Source organism: Schistocerca gregaria, chromosome 2 (assembly GCF_023897955.1).
Source record: "Schistocerca gregaria isolate iqSchGreg1 chromosome 2, iqSchGreg1.2, whole genome shotgun sequence".
Classification (NCBI taxonomy): Eukaryota; Metazoa; Arthropoda; class Insecta; order Orthoptera; family Acrididae; genus Schistocerca; species Schistocerca gregaria.
Window position 1 is genome coordinate 598,791,252 of NC_064921.1, and position 20,280 is coordinate 598,811,531.

Below are 20,280 nucleotides of genomic sequence, written 5' to 3' on the forward strand. Positions count from 1 at the left end.
TTTATGCCCAAAAAACCTGCTAAATATAGAATAAAAGTCATGTGCCTCACAGATGCACATTATTCATATTTGTATAATGCTTGCATTTGTATGGGGAAGCGATGGAGCAACACTATCTGAGGAAGAGAAAAAGTTCCAAAAGCCAACAAAGACTGTGATTTATCTTTCCAAACGTATATACGGACAAACAGGAATATCATAGCAGGCAAGTGGTTTTCCTCGATTGAATTGTGTAAGGAGCCGCTAAAAAGCAGGTTGACATATGTTGGAACTTTAAAATCCAACAAAAGAGAAGTCTCAAAAGAGTTTCTTCCCAAGCCAAAGAAAGGAGTTGGCTCCAGTATTTATGGGTTTTACTAAGAATATTACGCTATTGTCTTTTGTTCCAAAGGCAGTTTTAGCGCTTTCTTCAATGCACCACACTGCGTATACTGGTGAAAGTAGCAACAAACCCGAAATTATCAGATTCTATAATGCCACAAAATCTGTTGTAGACGCTCTAGACATGAAATGCAGCAACTACTTAGCTAACCGGAGAACAAGGAAATAGCCACTGGCAGTATCTTGAACTGCGCAAATGCCTGTGTTATGTACTTCACAAAGGTACGAAGTCAAGATTTGAGATAATGAAGAGCATGTGAATGAACTTAATCAGACATCATGTGGAGAGAAGGCTGCAGATTCCAAACTTAGGGATTACCCCAGGAAAATTATTTCATGTATTTTAGGTGAAAAGCAAAGAGATGGGAATCCAACAGGAAGAAAAATAAGCGACAAACTAGAAAAGTGAGAAACTGTCGTTAATTTCCCCACACATTGAACACAATGACTGCATACAAGTGTGTCAAATGTGATAAACCCAGTTGCTTACAGTACTAAATGAAAAAATGTAAAATGTGTGTAGAAAGTTTGTAATTTTTTCCATTTCTTTGCATGTATATCAAGATATTTGAGAAAACACATGTCAAATTTATAAACTATTTCATTTGAAACAATAATATTACACTTTGTGAATTTTGCAAAGGAATAATATACTTTATAAATTATTTCATCTAAAAACTTGTACTTAATTTTATATTTTTTTGTATTGTATTGCAAAATTGTGAGTGAAAGATAATAAAAATATTAGTATTAATTTGTCAACAAACTATTTTCGATATTCACTACAGTCGAAATTCTTTGAAAAATTTGGTCATCTTAGTCTCCCAGACGGATGTTTCCATAAACGCTAATTTTTCACATGTTACCAACTAAGGGTTAAAAACCTTTTTCGGGACCCCAGTCGTCCAGGCTCGTACTCGGTGCTAAAGAGAGGCTGTCGATCATCGATGGTTTGCCTAAACCTTTCTGTGAATTCATGAGATGTTCTTCGGGAGCTGGGACACTCTTTTCCATCATCTTATAAAGACCCGTCCGCACGCAACGATCTGTCTGCGCAAATGTCTGTGCTCATCACATCTGCGCAGACAGATCGTTGCATGTAGACAGAAGATTTGCACCGACATGAGGTGTGTGCAAACCTGGAAGTTGGAGGTGGAGATTTGAGCGAATCGTCTCAAATCTATGGGCTCAAACCACATCTGTGCAGACAAGTTGGAGCGTGTGGACAGGAGATCGCCGCAAATCTGGCACGAAACAGCTGCTTGTACAGTCTAGTGTTTGTGTGCACGGAGCATTAAAATGGCTGACGCTCGTGTGTTCTAGACAGTTTATCAGTGAATTCATTGAACTTTATAGAAATGACCTATGTTTGTGGAAGATTAAAAGTAGATTAGATTAGATTAATACTTGTTCCATAGATCATGAATACGACACTTTGTAATGATGTGGAACGTGTCAGGTTAATAAAAGATGTCTGTACAAGAAATTACATTACACAAAATATTGCATGACACTAATGATTAAGTTTTTTTTTTTACTTAGTTTATATCTAAAAATTCAGCCAATGAGTAGAAGGAGTTGTCATCTAGAAATTCTTTTAATTTATTTTTATATGTTAGTTGGCTATCTGTCAGGCTTTTGATGCTGTTTGGTAGGTGCCCAAAGACTTTTGTGGCAGCATAATGTACCCCTTTCTGTGCCAAAGTCAGATTTAACCCTGCATAGTGAAGATCATCCTTTCTCCTGGTGTTATAGGTATGCACACTGCTATTACTTTTGAATTGGGTTGGATTATTATCAACAAATTTCATAAGGGAATATATATACTGTGAGGTTACTGTGAGGATCCCTAGATCCTTAAATAGATGTCTGCAGGATGACCGTGGGTGGGCTCCAGCAATTATTCTGATTACACGTTTTTGTGCAATGAATACTTTTCTACTCAACGATGAATTACCCCAGAATATGATGCCATACGAAAGCAGTGAACGAAGGTAGGCATAGTAAGCTAATTTACTGAGATTCTTATCACCAAAATTTGCAATAACCCTAATAGCATACGTAGCTGAACTCAGACATTTCAGCAGACCATCAATGTGTTGCTTCCAGTTTAACCTCTCATCAATGGACACACCTAAAAATTTTGAAAATTCTACCTTAGCTACAGACTTCTGTTCAAATTCTATATTTATTACTGGAGTTGTGCCATTTACTGTACGGAACTGTATATACTATGTTTTATCAAAATTTAAAGAGCGTCCGTTTGCTGAGAACCACTTAATAATTTTGTGAAAAACATCATTTACAATTACATCACTTAGTTCTTGGTTTTTGGATGTTATTACTATACTTGTATCATCAGCAAAAAGAACTAACTTTGCATCTTCATCAATGTGGAATGGTAAGTCATTAATGTATATCAAGAACAGTAAAGGACCTAAGACCGAACCCTGTGGGACCCCATGCTTGATAGCACCCCAGTTTGAGGAATCAGCTGTTGTTTTAACATTACACGAACCACTTATTTCAACTTTCTGCATTCTTCCAGTTAAGTATGAATTAAACGATTTGTGCACTGCCCCCCTCAAACCATAATGATTTAGTTTATCTAAAAGAATTCCATGATTCACACAATCAAAGGCCTTTGAGAGATCACAAAAAATACCAATGGGTGATGTCCAGTTATTCAGAGCATTTAATATTTGATCAGTGAAAGCATATATAGCATTTTCTGTTGAAAAGCCTTTCTGAAAACCAAACTGACATTTTGTTAGTACTTTATTTTTACAAATATGGTAGGCTACTCTTGAATACATTACTTTCTCAAAAATTTTTGATAGAGCTGTCAGAAGAGAGATTGAGCGGTAGTTGTTGACATCCGACGTATCCCCCTTTTTATGCAATGGTTTTACAATGGCATGTTTCAGTCTATCAGGGAAAACACCCTGCTCCAAAGAGCTATTACATATGTGGCTGAGAATCCTACTTATCTGTGGGGAACAAGCTTTAAGTACTTTGCTGGAAATGCCATCAATTCCGTAAGAGATTTTACTTTTCAGTGAGTTTATTATTTTACTGATTTCAGAGGGAGAGGTTGGTGGAATTACAGTTGTTTCAAACTGCGCAGGTATGGCCTCTTCTATTAATAGCCTTGCCTCTTCTAGTGAAGATCTAGATCCTATTTTCTCCACAACATTTAAAAAATGATTATTCAAAATATTTTCAATTTCTGATTGTTTGTTAGTGCACTTGTCATTCAGTTTTATTGCACTAAAGTCTTCCTGTGCTCTTGGTTGCCCTGTTTCCCTTTCAATAATATTCCAAATTGCTTTAATTTTATTATCAGAGTTACTGATCTCAGACATGATACACATGCTTCTGGACTTTTTAATAACTTTTCTTAGTACCGCACAATAGTTTTTATAATATTGAACAATTTCGGGGTCAGTACTCCCTCTTGCTGTTAGATACAGTTCTCTTTTACGGTTGCAAGATATTCTTATTCCTTTAGTTAGCCAAGGTTTTTTATATGTTTTCTTGGAATTATGTTAAACTATTTTCTTGGGAAAACAATTTTCAAATACCCTTAAAATGTATTGTGAAATAAGTTATATTTCAAGTTTACATCGGGTTCCTTATACACTTCATCCCAGTCTAGCTGCTGTAGGCTTTCCCTAAAGATTGCAATATTTATATTGTTAATTGAATGCACTGCTTTGAAAGTCTGGTTTATCATACTGCATGGAGCTATGTCATGTACTGTAACAAGCTGTGCACTATGATCTGAAAGACCATTCTCAACAGGATAAGCATTTATGTCCTTAAACTTATCTTGGTCTATAAAAAAGTTATCTATCAATGTACTGCTGTTCTTTGTTATCCGAGTAGGAAAATCAATGACGGAGCTCAAATTGAAAGAACTGAGTAATACTAAAAGGTCATTCTTCCTATTACACTCTTTCAGGGAATCAACATTGAAATCCCCACAAATGATAATTTGCTTCCCCCTGTCTGACAGATAGCACAACAAAGCATCCAAGTTTTCTAGAAATAGCTGGAAATTCCCTGAGGGGGACCTATACACTGTTACAATTATGAAAGTGCCATCATTTAGTTTAAGTTCAGTGGCACATGCTTCCATATGTTGCTCTACACAACATTTTTTAGTTTCTAAATTTTTTGCACTGTGGAAGCTTTTGACATATATGGCAACTCCTCCTCTCATCATATTATCTCTACTTACATGTGCAGCTAATTTGTACCCATTGATGCTAACCTTTTGCATATAAGTGACAATGTGATGCTCAGACAGGCATAGTATATCTATTACATTCTTGGTTTCTATATCTTCTAAACAAAGCAGAAGCTCATCAATTTTATTCTTCAATCCCCCAATATTTTGATGAAATATACTAACAGTATTTTTCACTTTACTTTTGTGAGTATCTTGAACTTTTTTAACATCTTTAGTACTTTTATTCTTCAATCCCCCAATATTTTGATGAAATATACTAACATTATTTTTCACTTTACTTTTGTGAGTATCTTGAACTTTTTTAACATCTTTAGTACTTGCCTGGCTGAGTTTTCCACTGGACACTGATCTTACACTAAAAAAGAGTTTCCACCATGAGATGTAGTTCCTCCCCCGTTTAAACTTCCTGCTATCAGCCCAGCCAGTTTACCCTTCCCTTTCCTGTTGAGGTGTAGGCCATGTCTAGTATAGTCCCACCTACAGAGTGAATCAACAGGAACCACACCAATGTGTGACCCTGCACCAGATCCAAGTAGCTGTTCCAACTCCAAATTAACTCTCCTGACAGAAGAGGTCAAATGAGGTCGGTCGTGGCGCTCCAGAACCGACACAAACCCAACACTGGTATGAGTCGATGCCGATGCAATCTTTGCCAGGTCACACTTTATGCTGTACCCCGGATCTCTGTCAATACTACTGTTGCCCGGCCCACCCACAATAACCACGGTGTCTTCCTTAGTAAAACCTTTACATAGTGAACCTAAATCCTCTGTAACCTGCCCAAGTTAAGCACTAGGTTTGAAAAAACTTGTGACCTGGTAATCCAACCCTAATTCATCCTGCAGAAGTTGGCCCACACCCCTAGCATGCGAACTACCTAGCTACAAGACTTTCTTTCTCTTTGCAGACTTCCCTACATTCTTAATCAATTTTCTGCTGAAAGAGTACATTGACAGGAACAAAAAGACAGCTGCATACAATGCATTAATTGAAAAATTACGAGAAGTAGACGCACCGCCGAACTGAAAAATGTTAATAATAAAAGTCGTTGTGGACTGTTTACTGTAAATAATTATCAAAAGTTCAAAAATCTCGAAAATCTGGTGTTGGAGTGGATGAAATATACCACCAAGTTTGTGGTATTTTGTGATTCCTCGTCAGAAAAAATATTATTTGTAACTTGACAGAATTAATGTACTTGATTTGCCATCATGAACTCATCCTTCAGGACAGCGTAAATAGCTTCACTTGTGTTGGGTATAATTTCACTCAATGCTTGTTTAGAAATTGCAGTTGCAAATTTAAAGTTCTCAAAGCTCCTTCCTGTTGCCAGGAATCTTAATGTCACCGTCAGCCGTTCATGGAGAGAAATTGCTCTTCTCATTCAACTATTATTTCGTATAATATGAGAGGTTACGAGCGTTAAGAGACAATTATAAGTTTCGACATCAAAAAATAGTTCAAATGGCTCTGAGCACTATGGGACTTAACTTCTGAGGTCCCTTAGAACTTAGAACTACTTAAACCTAATTAACCTAAGGACATCACACCCATCCATGTCCGAGGCGGAATTCGAACCTGCGATCGTAGCGGTCGTGCGGTTCCAGACTATAGCCCGTAGAACCGCTCGGCCACCTCGGCCGGGAGTTTCGACATCCATCTGTAAATAATTGCACCAGTCGTTAGGGTGGCCATGCAACTCTCGCAGTAAATGTACGTGCGAAAAATGCTTTCGCTTTAGCAGCCACTATGTATACCATTTTGAACGCTCTCTCTGTTTCCTGCGTTTTGTCTGAATGTTTTTTGCAACACAAGTTGCGAACAATGACAACAACAGAATTTCTTCAATTCCTAAATTTCAAAAAAATTAATTAAACTTCTGACGTTTTCGGTTAGCGGAGTCGCTTTGCCACTGATATTACTTTTTTACACCGACAGATGGAAGGTGAGTAGTAGATTGGAGTTTGTGTCGTGTGCACACAACACATTTGCAGCGATCTTTTGCACGTACAGACATCTGCGCAGACATATCGTTGCATGTGGTCCGGCCTCATTCACGCTCACTTCGAGTTATCGGTTGCTAACCATAGAGTTCGCTGCTAACCAAAGATGCGACAAACTAAATTGAAACACGTTGATGTAAACTCATTTGTTTGTTGTTCTGCGATATTACAGAGTTACTTTCGATATTGCACATCTCTGTCTGGCGGAAAGACAAAACATAAACTAGGTTGTACAGTGCAGAGGGTTATTTGTAATTTGTTTTGGTGTTATCTATGTGTGTGGGAGGTTGTGTCAGATTATGTGAAGTGATTTAGTATAGGTGTGATAGGACAACAGTGCACATTTGATATTAAGCTATGGGATAATAAATTCGTGTTACGTCCATAATGATTAAAGTTTCATTTGAATTTCGTATATTTTGTCGCTATTTTGTAACTACTTTCGCGTGGAGTCAAAAATCGGTAAAGAGCGACCTTCCTGCTATGAAAATCTTGAATGTTGCAGAAAAAAATGACGCAGCAAAGAATATCGCGTACTTTTTATCTGGTGGACATAGCAGAAAAGTAAGCTTCTTTAAAAAAAATGTAGAAATATGTTTTATATAGGTACTTGATAATTGTTCTTGCCTGAACACAGTTTCTATGGAAAAAGTGAACCTCTGCCTCTGCACTGACTAAGTAAATATGACGTTCCATGTAAATAGCATCCCATGTGTAACTGATTATTATTTGTGGGTGTACTTCATAATTTTTACTGAGACGAGTCTAGTTCGTGACAACCATTATCTTACGGTTGAATCTTTAATCGTTTTCCTTTTACTAACATAACCCGTTCTTCTTGCATCTCCCCATTCACAAGCAGCAAATCTTCAGATTTTTTGACTTGACAACATATCCCTCATATATTGTATATGTTATAGGTTCTTTCCTGTATAAATTTATCATTTAAATTTCTCAGAATGTATATTGCTTTATTTTTGTCTGTATCCTCTTTACTGAGCATGTGATGTTAATGATAATTCCGTGTTTACTCAGTGTACGTTTATGTTGATGATATTCTGGAGGAATTAAATAGAAACATGTAGAGGAAGTGAAATGTGGTGGTGAGATACAGCTTTATGTTCTGTTAGAACTTCAAGAAGCTGTTGTGTTTTAACGCATCTGTGACAATCAACGTTGTTACACAGCTAAATTCATTGTGACGTTGGAGAAAGGTTTTGGGCATAGACAGCATGTCAGTTTTCATGACCATTGTTGATATTTCTCAGTCTAGTAGCTCCTCAACTGGCCTCACATGGGCTGAGTGCACTCCACTTACCAACCGCGCTCGGCAGATCCAGGCAGTGACCTATCCAGATATTAGCCAATCCTGACAACAGCACTTAATTCCAATGATCTGATGGGAACCATTGTTACCACTGCAGCTCAGTCTTTGGTAGTCTGAAGACAATGCCACATTCTTTTAATACATTACTGATCAACATATGAGAAGATTACAAATAAATGGTTTGCTGAACACTATTTATACAATTTTTCCAAAGAATTTTTTATTCTGCATATGATATTCTTCTGTCATGTATAAAGGATTTTCTTCAGCTGAAAATTAGGCTTCACTGTGGGAAGAGGCATAACTACAATGGGCAATGCAGTGACTAATTTCAGTCCTGCATATTGTGTACCCTTTTCATACAGTGCTATACTGTGGCTACTGAAGTAAAATTTTCTTTATTTCTAATATTATACTGACATAGATCAGAAGGTGTATTAGGGTGCAGACTTTTTACAAGCAGTATGGCTTGTTTGGCCATGTTTGCTAAGGCCAGCATGCTAATTTTCAGAACAACGCTATTGATCTTTCTTGTGTGTGTGTGTGTGTGTGTACACTCCATTTGATAATTGACTTCAGAGCAGAATGATAGTGTTGTAACAGTATAATATAATGCTCGTGACTCAGTCTGGCAGGAAAATGGCAAATTCTGCAGTTATGTAGAGTCTCTTCATGTATCTTCATATAGCCTTTTTCAGTGAATTTCATTTGATAACATGTTGTGGTATCATTAGCTTAATCATGACGTATTGTTGCAAATCCTTGACGGTTTTCCTAGTTGTCATTTTTGCCTTAGTATTATGAATAGGAAGCTCATCAAAAAATTGTGACAATACAGTGTTGTGACTTGGCCAATAATTCAGGATGATTTCATTAAAGTATAGCTTTATCATTAAACTGAGTGCTAATATTTCCACCCGATAAAGAAAATGGGGGGAAATAACACACAAAAATTTCTTTCAGTTCTTGTGCAAAACGCATATGTAATAGTTGGCATTATATGTATTAGTTCCTTATAAATCAAACAATGGAAAATCCAGGATGGAAAGTAACAATATTATGAGAAGGAAAGTTGCTACTCACCTTATAGTGGAGGTGCTGAGTCACAGATAAGCACAACAAAAAGACTCCCGCAGTTATAGCTTTCGGTAGGTAAGGCCTTCGTCAACAATTGACAGACATACGCATATGCATGCTCTCTCTCTCTCTCTCTCTCTCTCTCTCTCTCTCTCACACACACACACACACACACACACACACACACACGCGCAATCGTTTTAATATTTACTATTCCCCTCACAGATTTGAACATATAATATGATGTACCGTAGGCGAATAAGCCTGACTGTTGTCTGCAGCAATGCAGTTCAGCAATGTGGACTTTGTTTGCCTGCTCTCTGCTGCTGCTGCACATGTGCAGTTCTCATCCCTTCACTGCTCCGCCTCTATGCGTGGAAGCGGCGTCTTATGTGACACGAGCTTTAGTCATCAGTATAAAATAAAATCAACTCTGACATAAATGTAAATAGAGAATTGATAGTGTTGTGTTTGGCAAGTGAACCAGTACTCGTTATGCTCACTCATGTTATTACTGTGATCAAGATGCGATTGAATTGAGGGAATGGAAAAGTGGAGACAGCACTGCAGATAAACGAAGTCCAGTGAGCAGTCTGTGGTGGTGGAGTAGTTGATAGGTGCGGTTGGAATTAGTTTGTATTACAGCACTCCAAACCTTTTGGTGTTCTCTACAGTTACTGGTGTCCATGTAGCTATCTGTGTGTGTGTGTGTGTCCATTAGTATCCACATAGAGCTGAGAAATAGGCCTGCAAAACCAAAATGGACGTAGTCTCTACAGTTGCTGGTGTCCATGTAGCTATCGTGTGTGTGTGTGTGTGTGTGTGTGTGTGTGTGTGTGTGTGTGTGTGTGTGTATTAGTATCCACATAGAGCTGAGAAATAGGCCTGCAAAACCAAAATGGACGTAGTTCCAAGCTCAGTGGGAGGTACAAGTTGGACAGCTATGCATCATGGTGTCTACCTCCTTGTTTAAGATGGACCAATAAACATGTTGTCTCTCTAGGGCTTTTAATCTGTAACATTCTGTAGTGCCTGCAATAAAATACTTATAAAACCTGTGGCTGGAATGATGATACAATGTGCATCTGTTATGAGGATGTATTTGATGATTGCTACAAATTGGTATTGACTTTGCTTTTTCAAAACATATGTGGCACACCTGTGGAGCCCATAGTTTGTGACTTGTCGTAAGATGGAATTGCGACTACAGCTTATGTCTGGAGCAATTTATGCAGCCTTTATGGGAAATCATTCCAAGGTCTGTCTTCTTTCTGTCTCTCTGTGTAAACGTAAGATTTTCTGCTAGTCAAAGGCTGGGTCTGGTATCACAGGAAGCTCAGGTAGTGTGTCCATATTTGCTTATTGTGATTTTGGTTTGTATTAAATTGCATGATTATAGCACACACTTTGTGTGTAGGCATGCTTGCAGGCTGTTGACCACTGGTAATGCACACCTTTCTTACGCAACTGATTTAGTGGTTTCATCATATGATCTGCTTGTGGGATGAACTATGAATAATAACACACTTTTCCCAAAAAAGCTTGCAGCTCTGGGAAGTTTTTGGAGCATGGTAGGAAGTCAGTAGTTGCTACATTACAATCAGTGGGCTGGATTCCTTCTTCCCTTAGTAAGTGCCTGAAGTACTCAACTTGTTCCTGGAAAAACTGGCATTTGTCTAAGTGGCACTTCAGCCCTGCATCACATTAGTAAATTAAGGTTTCATAAGCATCTCTGACATGTAGTATATGTGACAATTAAGTTATCTAGATGGTACAAGTGGGCATGGACATGATTAACTATTCTAGGTACCTCTGGAAGTATGCAGGAAGAGAAGAGATCCCAAAAGGTAAATGCTTGTATTTTTTCATGCCACAGGAGTGTTGGGGACTATGACAGTTGTGACTGTTCATCTAGTGTTGGCAAAATCGATCTTAGGAAAATATTCTCCTTCATCATTGTGAGGAGTCTTTTGGATGTAGTACAGGCTACATTTCTGTTTGTTTCTAACACTGATTGTTGATTTAATATCTCGGTTCAGCCAGAGGGAGCCATTTGTTTTCTTTACAACTAATAGTGGCATACCCCAATCACTTGTTTATGACCACCTCAATTAGACTTAAACTTTTAGGTGAAATGTAATGGATAATTTCATAAAACTTATGTAATGTAGTAGTATCATACATTAAAAAAATGTAAAAAAATTCAAAATTGTAAAATGTAAAGTACACAACTACATTACATTATTTACAAAAAGTGGGCATTGAGTACCCCCACCCCCTACCAATTGATGTTGCTAGGATTAAACTCTGACTCTAATAATAGAGCCCCTATGTCTTCCAAACCAACAGCCATTTCTTCTTCTATCATGCCAATATAGAGGCACGTAATGCATTCGTTCCAAATGTTCAAATGTGTGTGAAATCTTATGGGACTTAACTGCTAAGGTCATCAGTCCCTAAGCTTTACACACTACTTAACTTAAATTATCCTAAGGACAAACCCACTTACTCATGCCCGAGCGAGGACTCGAACCTCCGCCGGGACCAGCCGCACAGTCCGTGACTGCAGCGCCTTAGACCGCTCCGCTCATTCGTTCCACCTATCAGGACTCTCATTTATGTTTAACAGCAGACTTCATTTCGTAAACCTAATCGTAACACCTTTAGTTTTATGGTAAATGATGTAGAAGTACATTAGATATTGCGGGCAACCCGGCACTAAGTTGTCTTATGAAATTCATAATTTATTTGAACTTCCTGGGTACCCTTCCTTCGAAGAAGTACCTGTGTACTACAGACAAATGGGTCCAGAACATCTAGAACTTCCTCATCTGCTGGGGAAGTATGTATTGTACTGCTGAGTACCAAGCCATAAGCAAATTCAGGAAAACAAATGACACAATGTGACCACCAAGCTAGTAGGCATGGCAAATGCTGAGGCTCAGTGTGCTGCCCCACTTAGTCTCCACACTGTTAGGGTAAAGAGCCACATGTTAATGTAAAGAAAGGTGGCTTCAAAGTACTTAACAATAAGCTGTGGTAAGAGAAGATAATTTCTTCAACGTAACATTCCCTTTTTGGCCACTTGGCCTCTCAGGTGATATTAAGCTTTATTCATTCTTCTATTAATAGTCTGTGATCTGATTACATATGGCATTATGCCCCTGTAGGTGTACACACAGCTTATGAAGCTTGCAGCATACTTAGTGGATGCTATTTTATCCTTTTACAGGCTACATAATGACACTCGTACATTCTGAATGATAAAATATGACTGGCAACAATAGTGTAGTGCACTTGCAATTGTTATCTATTTAACAATGACAAAGTTGGATAAGTCAGTTGTGCATTTAGATTCTCAGTTTTATTGCGCAACATAGGAAAAGTCATATATAATTATAGAAAACTGACTGTAGGTGGGACTGAATCAACACATTATAAAAAAAAAAAGTCTGTGTTTTTTTTTTTTTTTGCATTAATCACAGAAACAAGCAAGACTGCCATTGTAAACTGAGAATCATAATTCCCTGAGCTCCTCTGGGTGATGAGCTGATGTAGGCCATTTTACGTGTCCAGTTCAGCAGTAGAAGCAAGCTATTTTCTTCATCTTGGTCTTGTTTGTTGACTACAGCACATGCACATCATAAGCTATATGCAATTTTAAATGTGAGCAGATCTCTGATGTACACGTTGGTTTGGCACCAGTAACAGGGTTATTTATTCTTAATAAATAGCATTATTATCAGTAGCTAGTTGCAGTTTTTAATGTATTGTAGCAGTCAACCAGTAAGTTCATATTTTGGGGCTTTTTATAGTGTCTTTCGACTTTCCCCTTCATTTCAGGTGAACCTTTTGGCTGTACATGTGTTAAAGCAATGCTCTTTATGTCTAGTGGTGTCACATGTTATTTTATTACTGTCATATATTTGTTATGAGAGTTTAAAAAAAAAAAAAAAAAAAAAAAAAAAAAAAAAAAAAAAACCAGATTACTTTGGTTAGATACCACAGTTCACAGCTTGTCCCTTCGTGACTATATTAGGAACAGATTCATTTATGAACTTCTATTTAAAACATCGTTTAAAGTTTCAACAGAAGTTGTCACATACAGTAATTATGTTGTACCTGAAATAAAAAAAAAAAACTTGTTTGTGAGTGAAATTACTTAACCTCATTTAAGAACATATTACCATTTTATAAGATTCAATTTGAGAATATATGATAGAATTTTTTAAAAAGTTTTAATGATATGCTTATTTTAGATGGCAGTCTGTAACTGAATAGATACTACCTGCATTATGTAACTTTTTTGCTCACATTGGCCCTTATGTTTTTCAGAGAGAGGGGCTATCAAAATACAACAAAATTTATGAATTTGAATACACAGTGTTTGGACAGCGAAGTCAAATGATAATGACATCAGTATCTGGTCACTTACTAGGGATGGACTTTGTAAGTGGTTATCGAAAATGGAGCAGCTGCAGCCCTCTTTTGCTGTTTGAGGCTCCCATTATTAAATTTTGTCCTAAGGATTATGAACAAATAAAGGTAAGCCTTCATTTGTTCTATTATTTGTCATTTTAAATTTATACTAGTTCTCTTAACATATGGATGCACACAAATAAGTACTAAACTTGATAGTCTTATGACATTCAGGAGCTATTAACAAAATGTGTATTGTAGAAATATGTGTGGCATACATTGTCTGTTTAATTCTATAAAACACCAACAAATGACAGTGTAAAGGAGAGCAGTGACTAAGTAGAAGGAATTGATTTCAAATCCCAGCCTATATTGATTCAAGTTATTCAGGTTTCTCCTAAATCGCTTCAGGTAAATGCTCTGTTGGTTTGGTTAATAAGACCATGATGAATTTCAACAGCATTTTCTGCCTCAGTAGACACAAGTGTTGTGAGACACAAGTGTTGTCAGAACACTGGTTCTAAACATTCGATCTTCCAAATGACAAGAAACACTGAGAAAAACAAAATTGCACAAGGCTCAGTTGCTGCAAACAGCATTAGTTCAAGTATGGGCACTCTGGAAAACCTTGTTAAATGCCAGCATTTCTGTTAAAAGTCGTGTTAGTGTGGGAGGCTTTTGATGTCCTTCAATTGCAACATGGAAACATGTTGAAAGATTGCAGAAAAGAATTGAAGACAAGAAGAATGGGAATCAACGTGTTTAAACATAACTAAATTCCAGATGTTTCAAAAGATTGTGCCTTTTGGATAAGATACCATCAAATTTGTATTTCACTTGTCAAAATGTATCCGTGAATGTAAAGTGCTTATGAGCAGACCTACTCTAGATCTGCACTACATTAGCTGTTGGTACATTATTCAGTATAATTTGAAAATAAGACAATGTTTCCTTAGCATCTTATCTGACTCGCATGACAGATAAGCTTCAGTTGACCATGGTTGGCGTATTGAGCATCAAATGTTTTTGCATACTTGTCAATTGCCGCATAATTAATCTGAATTAATGTCAACATAGTATTGTACCTATTGTACTGTCTCTATGAAAAAACAGTTTTTTATTAACTTTTGTGTACCACTGAATACATTTTCATGGCGAACACTAACATTATAAAGTAGTTTAATATATTGTAAGAAACTTTCACATGGGAAAAAGTGCCTATCTACCGGCGCTTTCCCGCTTGGTAAGTCTTGGAATCTTTGTTTTTAATATATTGTAAACTACTTAAAATTAGAGTTTAGAATATATGGCTGTAAAAATATGTAAATGGAAGTTTTCTTGGCTTGATATATGGGAAGAATATTTTTAGGTTTCCAACCAAGCTGACAGTTGCATGGTATTTCAGTAACTGAATTCATCAGATACTGAAAACAATGGTCTTAGGTGAGCTACAAATTTAAAATAAGCTGTACTGTGTTAGAAGGTGGCCATGTATAGAATACAGCAAGTCATTTTGGCTTTTAATAGCTAATAGACATTGTATAATAAAAATGCCCAACTAAATTTTAACTTGTGTTTGTTTAACTTGTCTTTTTCTTGAAACTAGACCTCCAACATCGTGCAGTTTGCTAAGCAGATTCGGTGTGTGTATTTGTTGGTTAATTGATTGCCCTTTCTATGAAGTGACCATCAGCTGCTAAACCTAATGAGGCAGTGTAGTGTTTTAAGACCCAGGGCTTGTATGTGGGAGGCCAATAGTCAAAAACCTCATCCAAGCATTCCTTGGTCTTCCTAAATTGTTTAAGACAAATACTGTGATAGTTTCTTTGAAAGGGCAACACACATTTCCTTTCCCATCTTTGGCCAATCGAAGCTCATGCACCATCTGTAATGAACTTGTCATCAGTAGGACATTAAAGTCTAATCTTCCTTCTCTGAGTGCCAACAGTTCAGTTGACTAACAAGAGCTTAATTTTCACAAAATGTATTAGCTTTTTCAACTGAGGACAAGTGGCACACTCCAGCAAGGACTGTTCTTGCAGCATTTGGCTTCTTTGGCCACCTGCTCTTCTGGATATTGCTCATTGGGAAGTTGGTAAGGATGTGTATAGTGGCCACTTATCAATATGGGTTAATGTACCGAAAAAAATATTGTTAAAAAAAAAGCTACTTTGGTAGACATTAACACAGGGCAAATTGTATATTATTCCCAGTTGTTTTTATTTTATTATTATTGTTTTTTTTATTTGGTGAGTCACTTCACCACAGACACAACCAAAAAGTCGCAGTAACCTCAATCCCAGAATGATTCAGTTAGCTTGGATCTACATCTGCTTCTACTTGCATACTCTGCAAGTTAACATATGGTGCATCGCTGAGGGTACTACTGCCATTTGCTAATGGAGCGAGAGAAAAAGTATCAAGATTTTGCAGATGCCTGTCTCTCTCACATGTACAATAAATTTGTACTGCTGTTTACCCTCCAGAAATGGTTTTCCATGGAGGAATATTTAATTAGCAATTTAACTATTTAAAACAATGGCACACAAACATTTATTGGATTGTCTTACCTATAATATGTGCTCTTATTGTTAGAAGATTATTATGTTGATGCCATGATTTATATTATAATTTATGGAATAGGAAAATTCTGGCTCTGATTCAGGATCAGTGGATTCAGGCATTTTCACTTACTGAATAATTTATATTTATAGTTGATAAAAATATGCATGTTACATTTTGTGTTCCTAGTATTGAATTCTCATTCTTCAAAATAATGTTTCTTCTCTGCAGAAAACACTGGAAAGAGAAGTACGGTCATGTGCAATGTTAATCATCTGGACAGATTGTGATCGTGAGGGAGAGAATATTGGCTTTGAAATAATTCAGGTGTGTTCCTCTGTGAAACCAAATCTGCGAATATATAGGTTGGTATTTGTTTTGCTTGCTACTATATATGTTTCACTGTTTCACTTTTAATAATTTCTGGCTTTCCTTAGGGCTAAATTTTCTGAAATCACTGCTGCATCTGTGCATAGAGCAATACAGAATCTGGCAGAACCTAACAAACAGATCAGTGATGCGGTTGATGTACGCCAGGAGCTCGATTTGCGAATAGGTATGTCATATTAAATTTCTTTGACAATCCTTAGTTACCCCACCAATTTTCTTATAAACACTTTTTGTGACAGTAATGACCCTTTTTTTCTTTTGTTAGTGAATGAGATGGAACAGTGATGAAAGACAATACTTGTCTTCAAGAAGAGGTGGGTTGTAATCTTCTTTCAGGGATCTTTATTTGGATTTTCCATTATTTCCTTCACTGTAAGTGCTGTGGTTGTACCTTTAATAAGATCACAAACAATATCTCCCAGAAATGACTATGCATTACCAAAGACTTCCATTTCATGCTTTGTACTTACTCTTGCAAGATACTATAACCATGCTACTTCCCTGCATTTGCTTGTACTGGGTTCCCTTGTTTCCAGTATGATTGGTGACACATCATATCATAAAGAGAGAGCCTCTTACGTAAATGACCATCTTCTCAAGAGGCAGGCGTACACAGGATCTGTGTTGGTAAGGGGAACCTTGCCAAATGAAGCTACTGTAAGCTTATTTGACCACATTTTCTTGGCTGACCCTTGTTGTAAAATTGCAATACATTTGTACGATTTGATTACTCATGTCTATTGATGTTGTTCTCAGTACTCCTTCCATTGAATGCATTCTTTTTTGACTGCTGAAAATGTTTTACTTCATGTCCTGGCTTTTATTGCCAATAGCTATTTTATTTACATTAATTTGTACATGTCTTTTATTCTTTGCTGTTTCTTCTATTGGTTTTTATCATATTTACATTTGCTCTCCCACCTCGTCTACATCTGCATATACATGCATATTCCACAAGCCATTGTACGGTGAATAGCAGAGGATACCTTGTACTACTCCTAGCCAGTTCCTTTTGCAAAGTGGGCAAGGAAAAAAACGACTGTCTATATGCCTCTGTACACGCCCTTATTTCTGTTATCATATCTTCATGGCCATTATGCGAAATCAGCAGTTGAATGTTTTGCAATCAGCCTCAAATGCTGGTTCTCTAAAGTTTCTCATAAGTGCCTCACAAAAAGAACATTATGTTCCTTGTAGGCGTCTCCATTTGAATTCAGTTCCTCTGTACCTCTCAAGAGTCTTCTCGTATGATACCAAAGGAGGTGAAACAGCAGTTTAGACTATTGACTCTTATTTAGGGCAGTGATTTCAATGCACAACCAGCCACCCAGATTTAGGTTTTCTGTGTATTAAGACAAATGTTGGGATGGTTTCACTGAAAGGGCATGTCCGACTTCCTTTCCCAAACCTAACTTTGAGTCAACCTCTAATGGTGGAATGCTATATCCTAATCTTGTTTCTTTTCTTTTTTTAATCACATGCCTAGTGTCATCTAAAATCTGTCTTCTGGGCATAAATAGCATTTCTCCCATGAAAATATTTTGTGTTGAGCCACTATTTGCATTAAATGTCTCGCACCATCTTTTGACAAGTCTGAAAGATGTAGCCTCTTTTCAGCCTGCCTTACCTTGTTCTTCACCAGTTTTGTATCTTAAACTCTAATTCCAGGTATGAAAATGTAGAGAATTGATGTCACAAGATTAGAAAAATAGTTGACCAAGTACTGGATATGTACCTAGTAGGTCAGTTTATGCTAGGAGAGACACTCTGTGGTATACAGACTATGTGCAGAAATAGCAACTACTGCACAGTTTGTGGCTGTAGATAAAGGTGTGTTAAATGAAACATATTTGGCTGTTAGATGGAAAATGTGTTATATGTTGAATGCCAACTATAGCAAAATCTTATTAAAAGACCACTCACAAAACCCCAAGAAATTTTGGTCATATGTAAAGGCTGTCAGTATACCAAATTAACAGTTGAACCATGGATGAGACAGGAAGGCAATATCATACAAGCTAAACTTCATTTTTACATGTTTCATTATGAAGGGAGATGCACAAGAATGTTGCCCCAGATCAATTTTTGCACCACTGCCAAGATGAATGAAATTGATATTAGTGTCAGTAATGTTGAGAAATAGTTAAAATCGATGAAACTGAACAAAGCCTGTGGGCCCAATGGAAATGCTATAGGATACTATACAAAGTTATCAGCTAAGTTGGCCTCTTTCTTAACCATAATATAAGGAAGAACCGTTAAAAAAACTGTGCTCATTGTTTGGAAGAAATCCCAGGCGACACACATGTACAACATGGGTAAGAGAAGTGATCTGTGGAACTACTGTCTACGTCCACATCTACAATCTACATCTGTACTGTGCAAAACATCATGAAATGCATGACAGAAGGTACGTCCCTTTGTACCAGTTATTACAGTTTCTTGCTGTTCCATTCACATATGGAGTGTTGGAAGAATGATTGATTGACTCTTATCCGCATGATCCCTGTGTGAGTAATACACAGGGGGTTGTAATATATCCCTAGAGTAATCAGTTAGAGGCGGATCTTGAAACTTTGTTAATAGACTTTCTCAGGATAGTTTATGTCTGTCTTGAAGGGTCTGTCATTTCAGTTCCTTCAGCATCTCTGCGACACTCTCCCATAGATTAAACAAACCTGTGACTATTCGTGCTGCCCTTCCTGTATATGATCAATATACCCTGTTAGACTTATCTGGTAAGGGTCCCACACACTTGAGCGTATTCTAGGATGGGTTGCATGAGTGATTTGTTAGCAATTACTGATAGACTGAGTACTCTTCCTCCGTATTCTACCAATAAACTGAAGTCTACCACCTGCTTTACCCACGACTGTACACTTGAGCGTATTCTAGGATGGGTCGCACGAGTGATTTGTAAGCAATTTCTTTTGTAGACTGATTACTCTTCCTCCGTATTCTACCAATAAACTGAAGTCTACCACCTGCTTTACCCATGGCCGTACCTATGTGATCATTCCATTGATACTATAATCATAAGATACTACTTTGTTTTTCATTTTGTGAAATAAAAAATTTTACATTTGTGAACTTTTGGAGCAAGTTGCCAATCTCTGCACCATGTTGTAATCTTATCAAGATCTGACTGAGTATTTATGCAGCTTCTCTCAGATAGTAATTCATTGTAGATAACTGCATCATCTGCAAAAAGCCTGATTGACTATTATTATTATCTGCAAGTTCATTAATATACAATACGAACAGCAAGGGTCCCAACACACTTTCTTGGGGTACATCCTAAGTTACTTCTACATCTGACGATGACTCTCTATCCAAGATAACATGCTGCGTCCTTCATCAAAAAGTCCTCAATCCAGTAAAAAATGTCACTTGATACCCCATATGATCATACTTTTGGCAATAAGCATAGGTGCAGTACAGAGTCAAATGCTTTCCAGAAATCAAGAAACACTTTGTGTACCTGGTTGCCTTTATCCAAAGCTTTAAGTGTGTCATGTGAGAAAAGTGAGAGTTGGGTTTCACATGATTGATATTTTCAAAAACCATGCTGGTTGGCACTGAGGGGGTCATTCTGTTCAAGATACCTCATTATGTTTGAGCTCAGAATATGTTCTAAGATTCTGCAACAAATCAATGTCAAGGATATTGGATGATAGTTTTGTGGATCTCTTCTACTACCCTTCTCATAGATGGGTGCGACCTGTGCTTTTTTCCAAGAAGTGGGCATGGTTTTTTGTTCAATGGATCTACGATAGATTATAGTGAGAAGAGGGGATAACTCAGTTGCAAACTCAGTACAGGGATTCCATCGGGGCCTGGAGCTTTGTTCAATTTTAATGATTTCA

The 20,280-nt window shown here is 37.2% G+C and overlaps 1 protein-coding gene across 1 annotated transcript in view; it reads left to right on the forward strand.

Moving 5' to 3' along the window:
• The first annotated feature begins 6,768 nt into the window (after positions 1-6,768).
• Positions 6,769-20,280, forward strand: part of LOC126334534 (DNA topoisomerase 3-alpha-like) — a 178,414-nt gene continuing 164,902 nt past the window's right edge. Inside the window, exons 1-4 of the mRNA XM_049996890.1 lie at positions 6,769-7,203; positions 13,379-13,588; positions 16,256-16,389; positions 16,462-16,580. Of these exons, the coding sequence (XP_049852847.1) occupies positions 7,027-7,203; positions 13,379-13,588; positions 16,256-16,389; positions 16,462-16,580 (640 nt within the window). The 5' untranslated portion in view covers positions 6,769-7,026. The remainder of the gene's footprint in view (positions 7,204-13,378; positions 13,589-16,255; positions 16,390-16,461; positions 16,581-20,280) is intronic.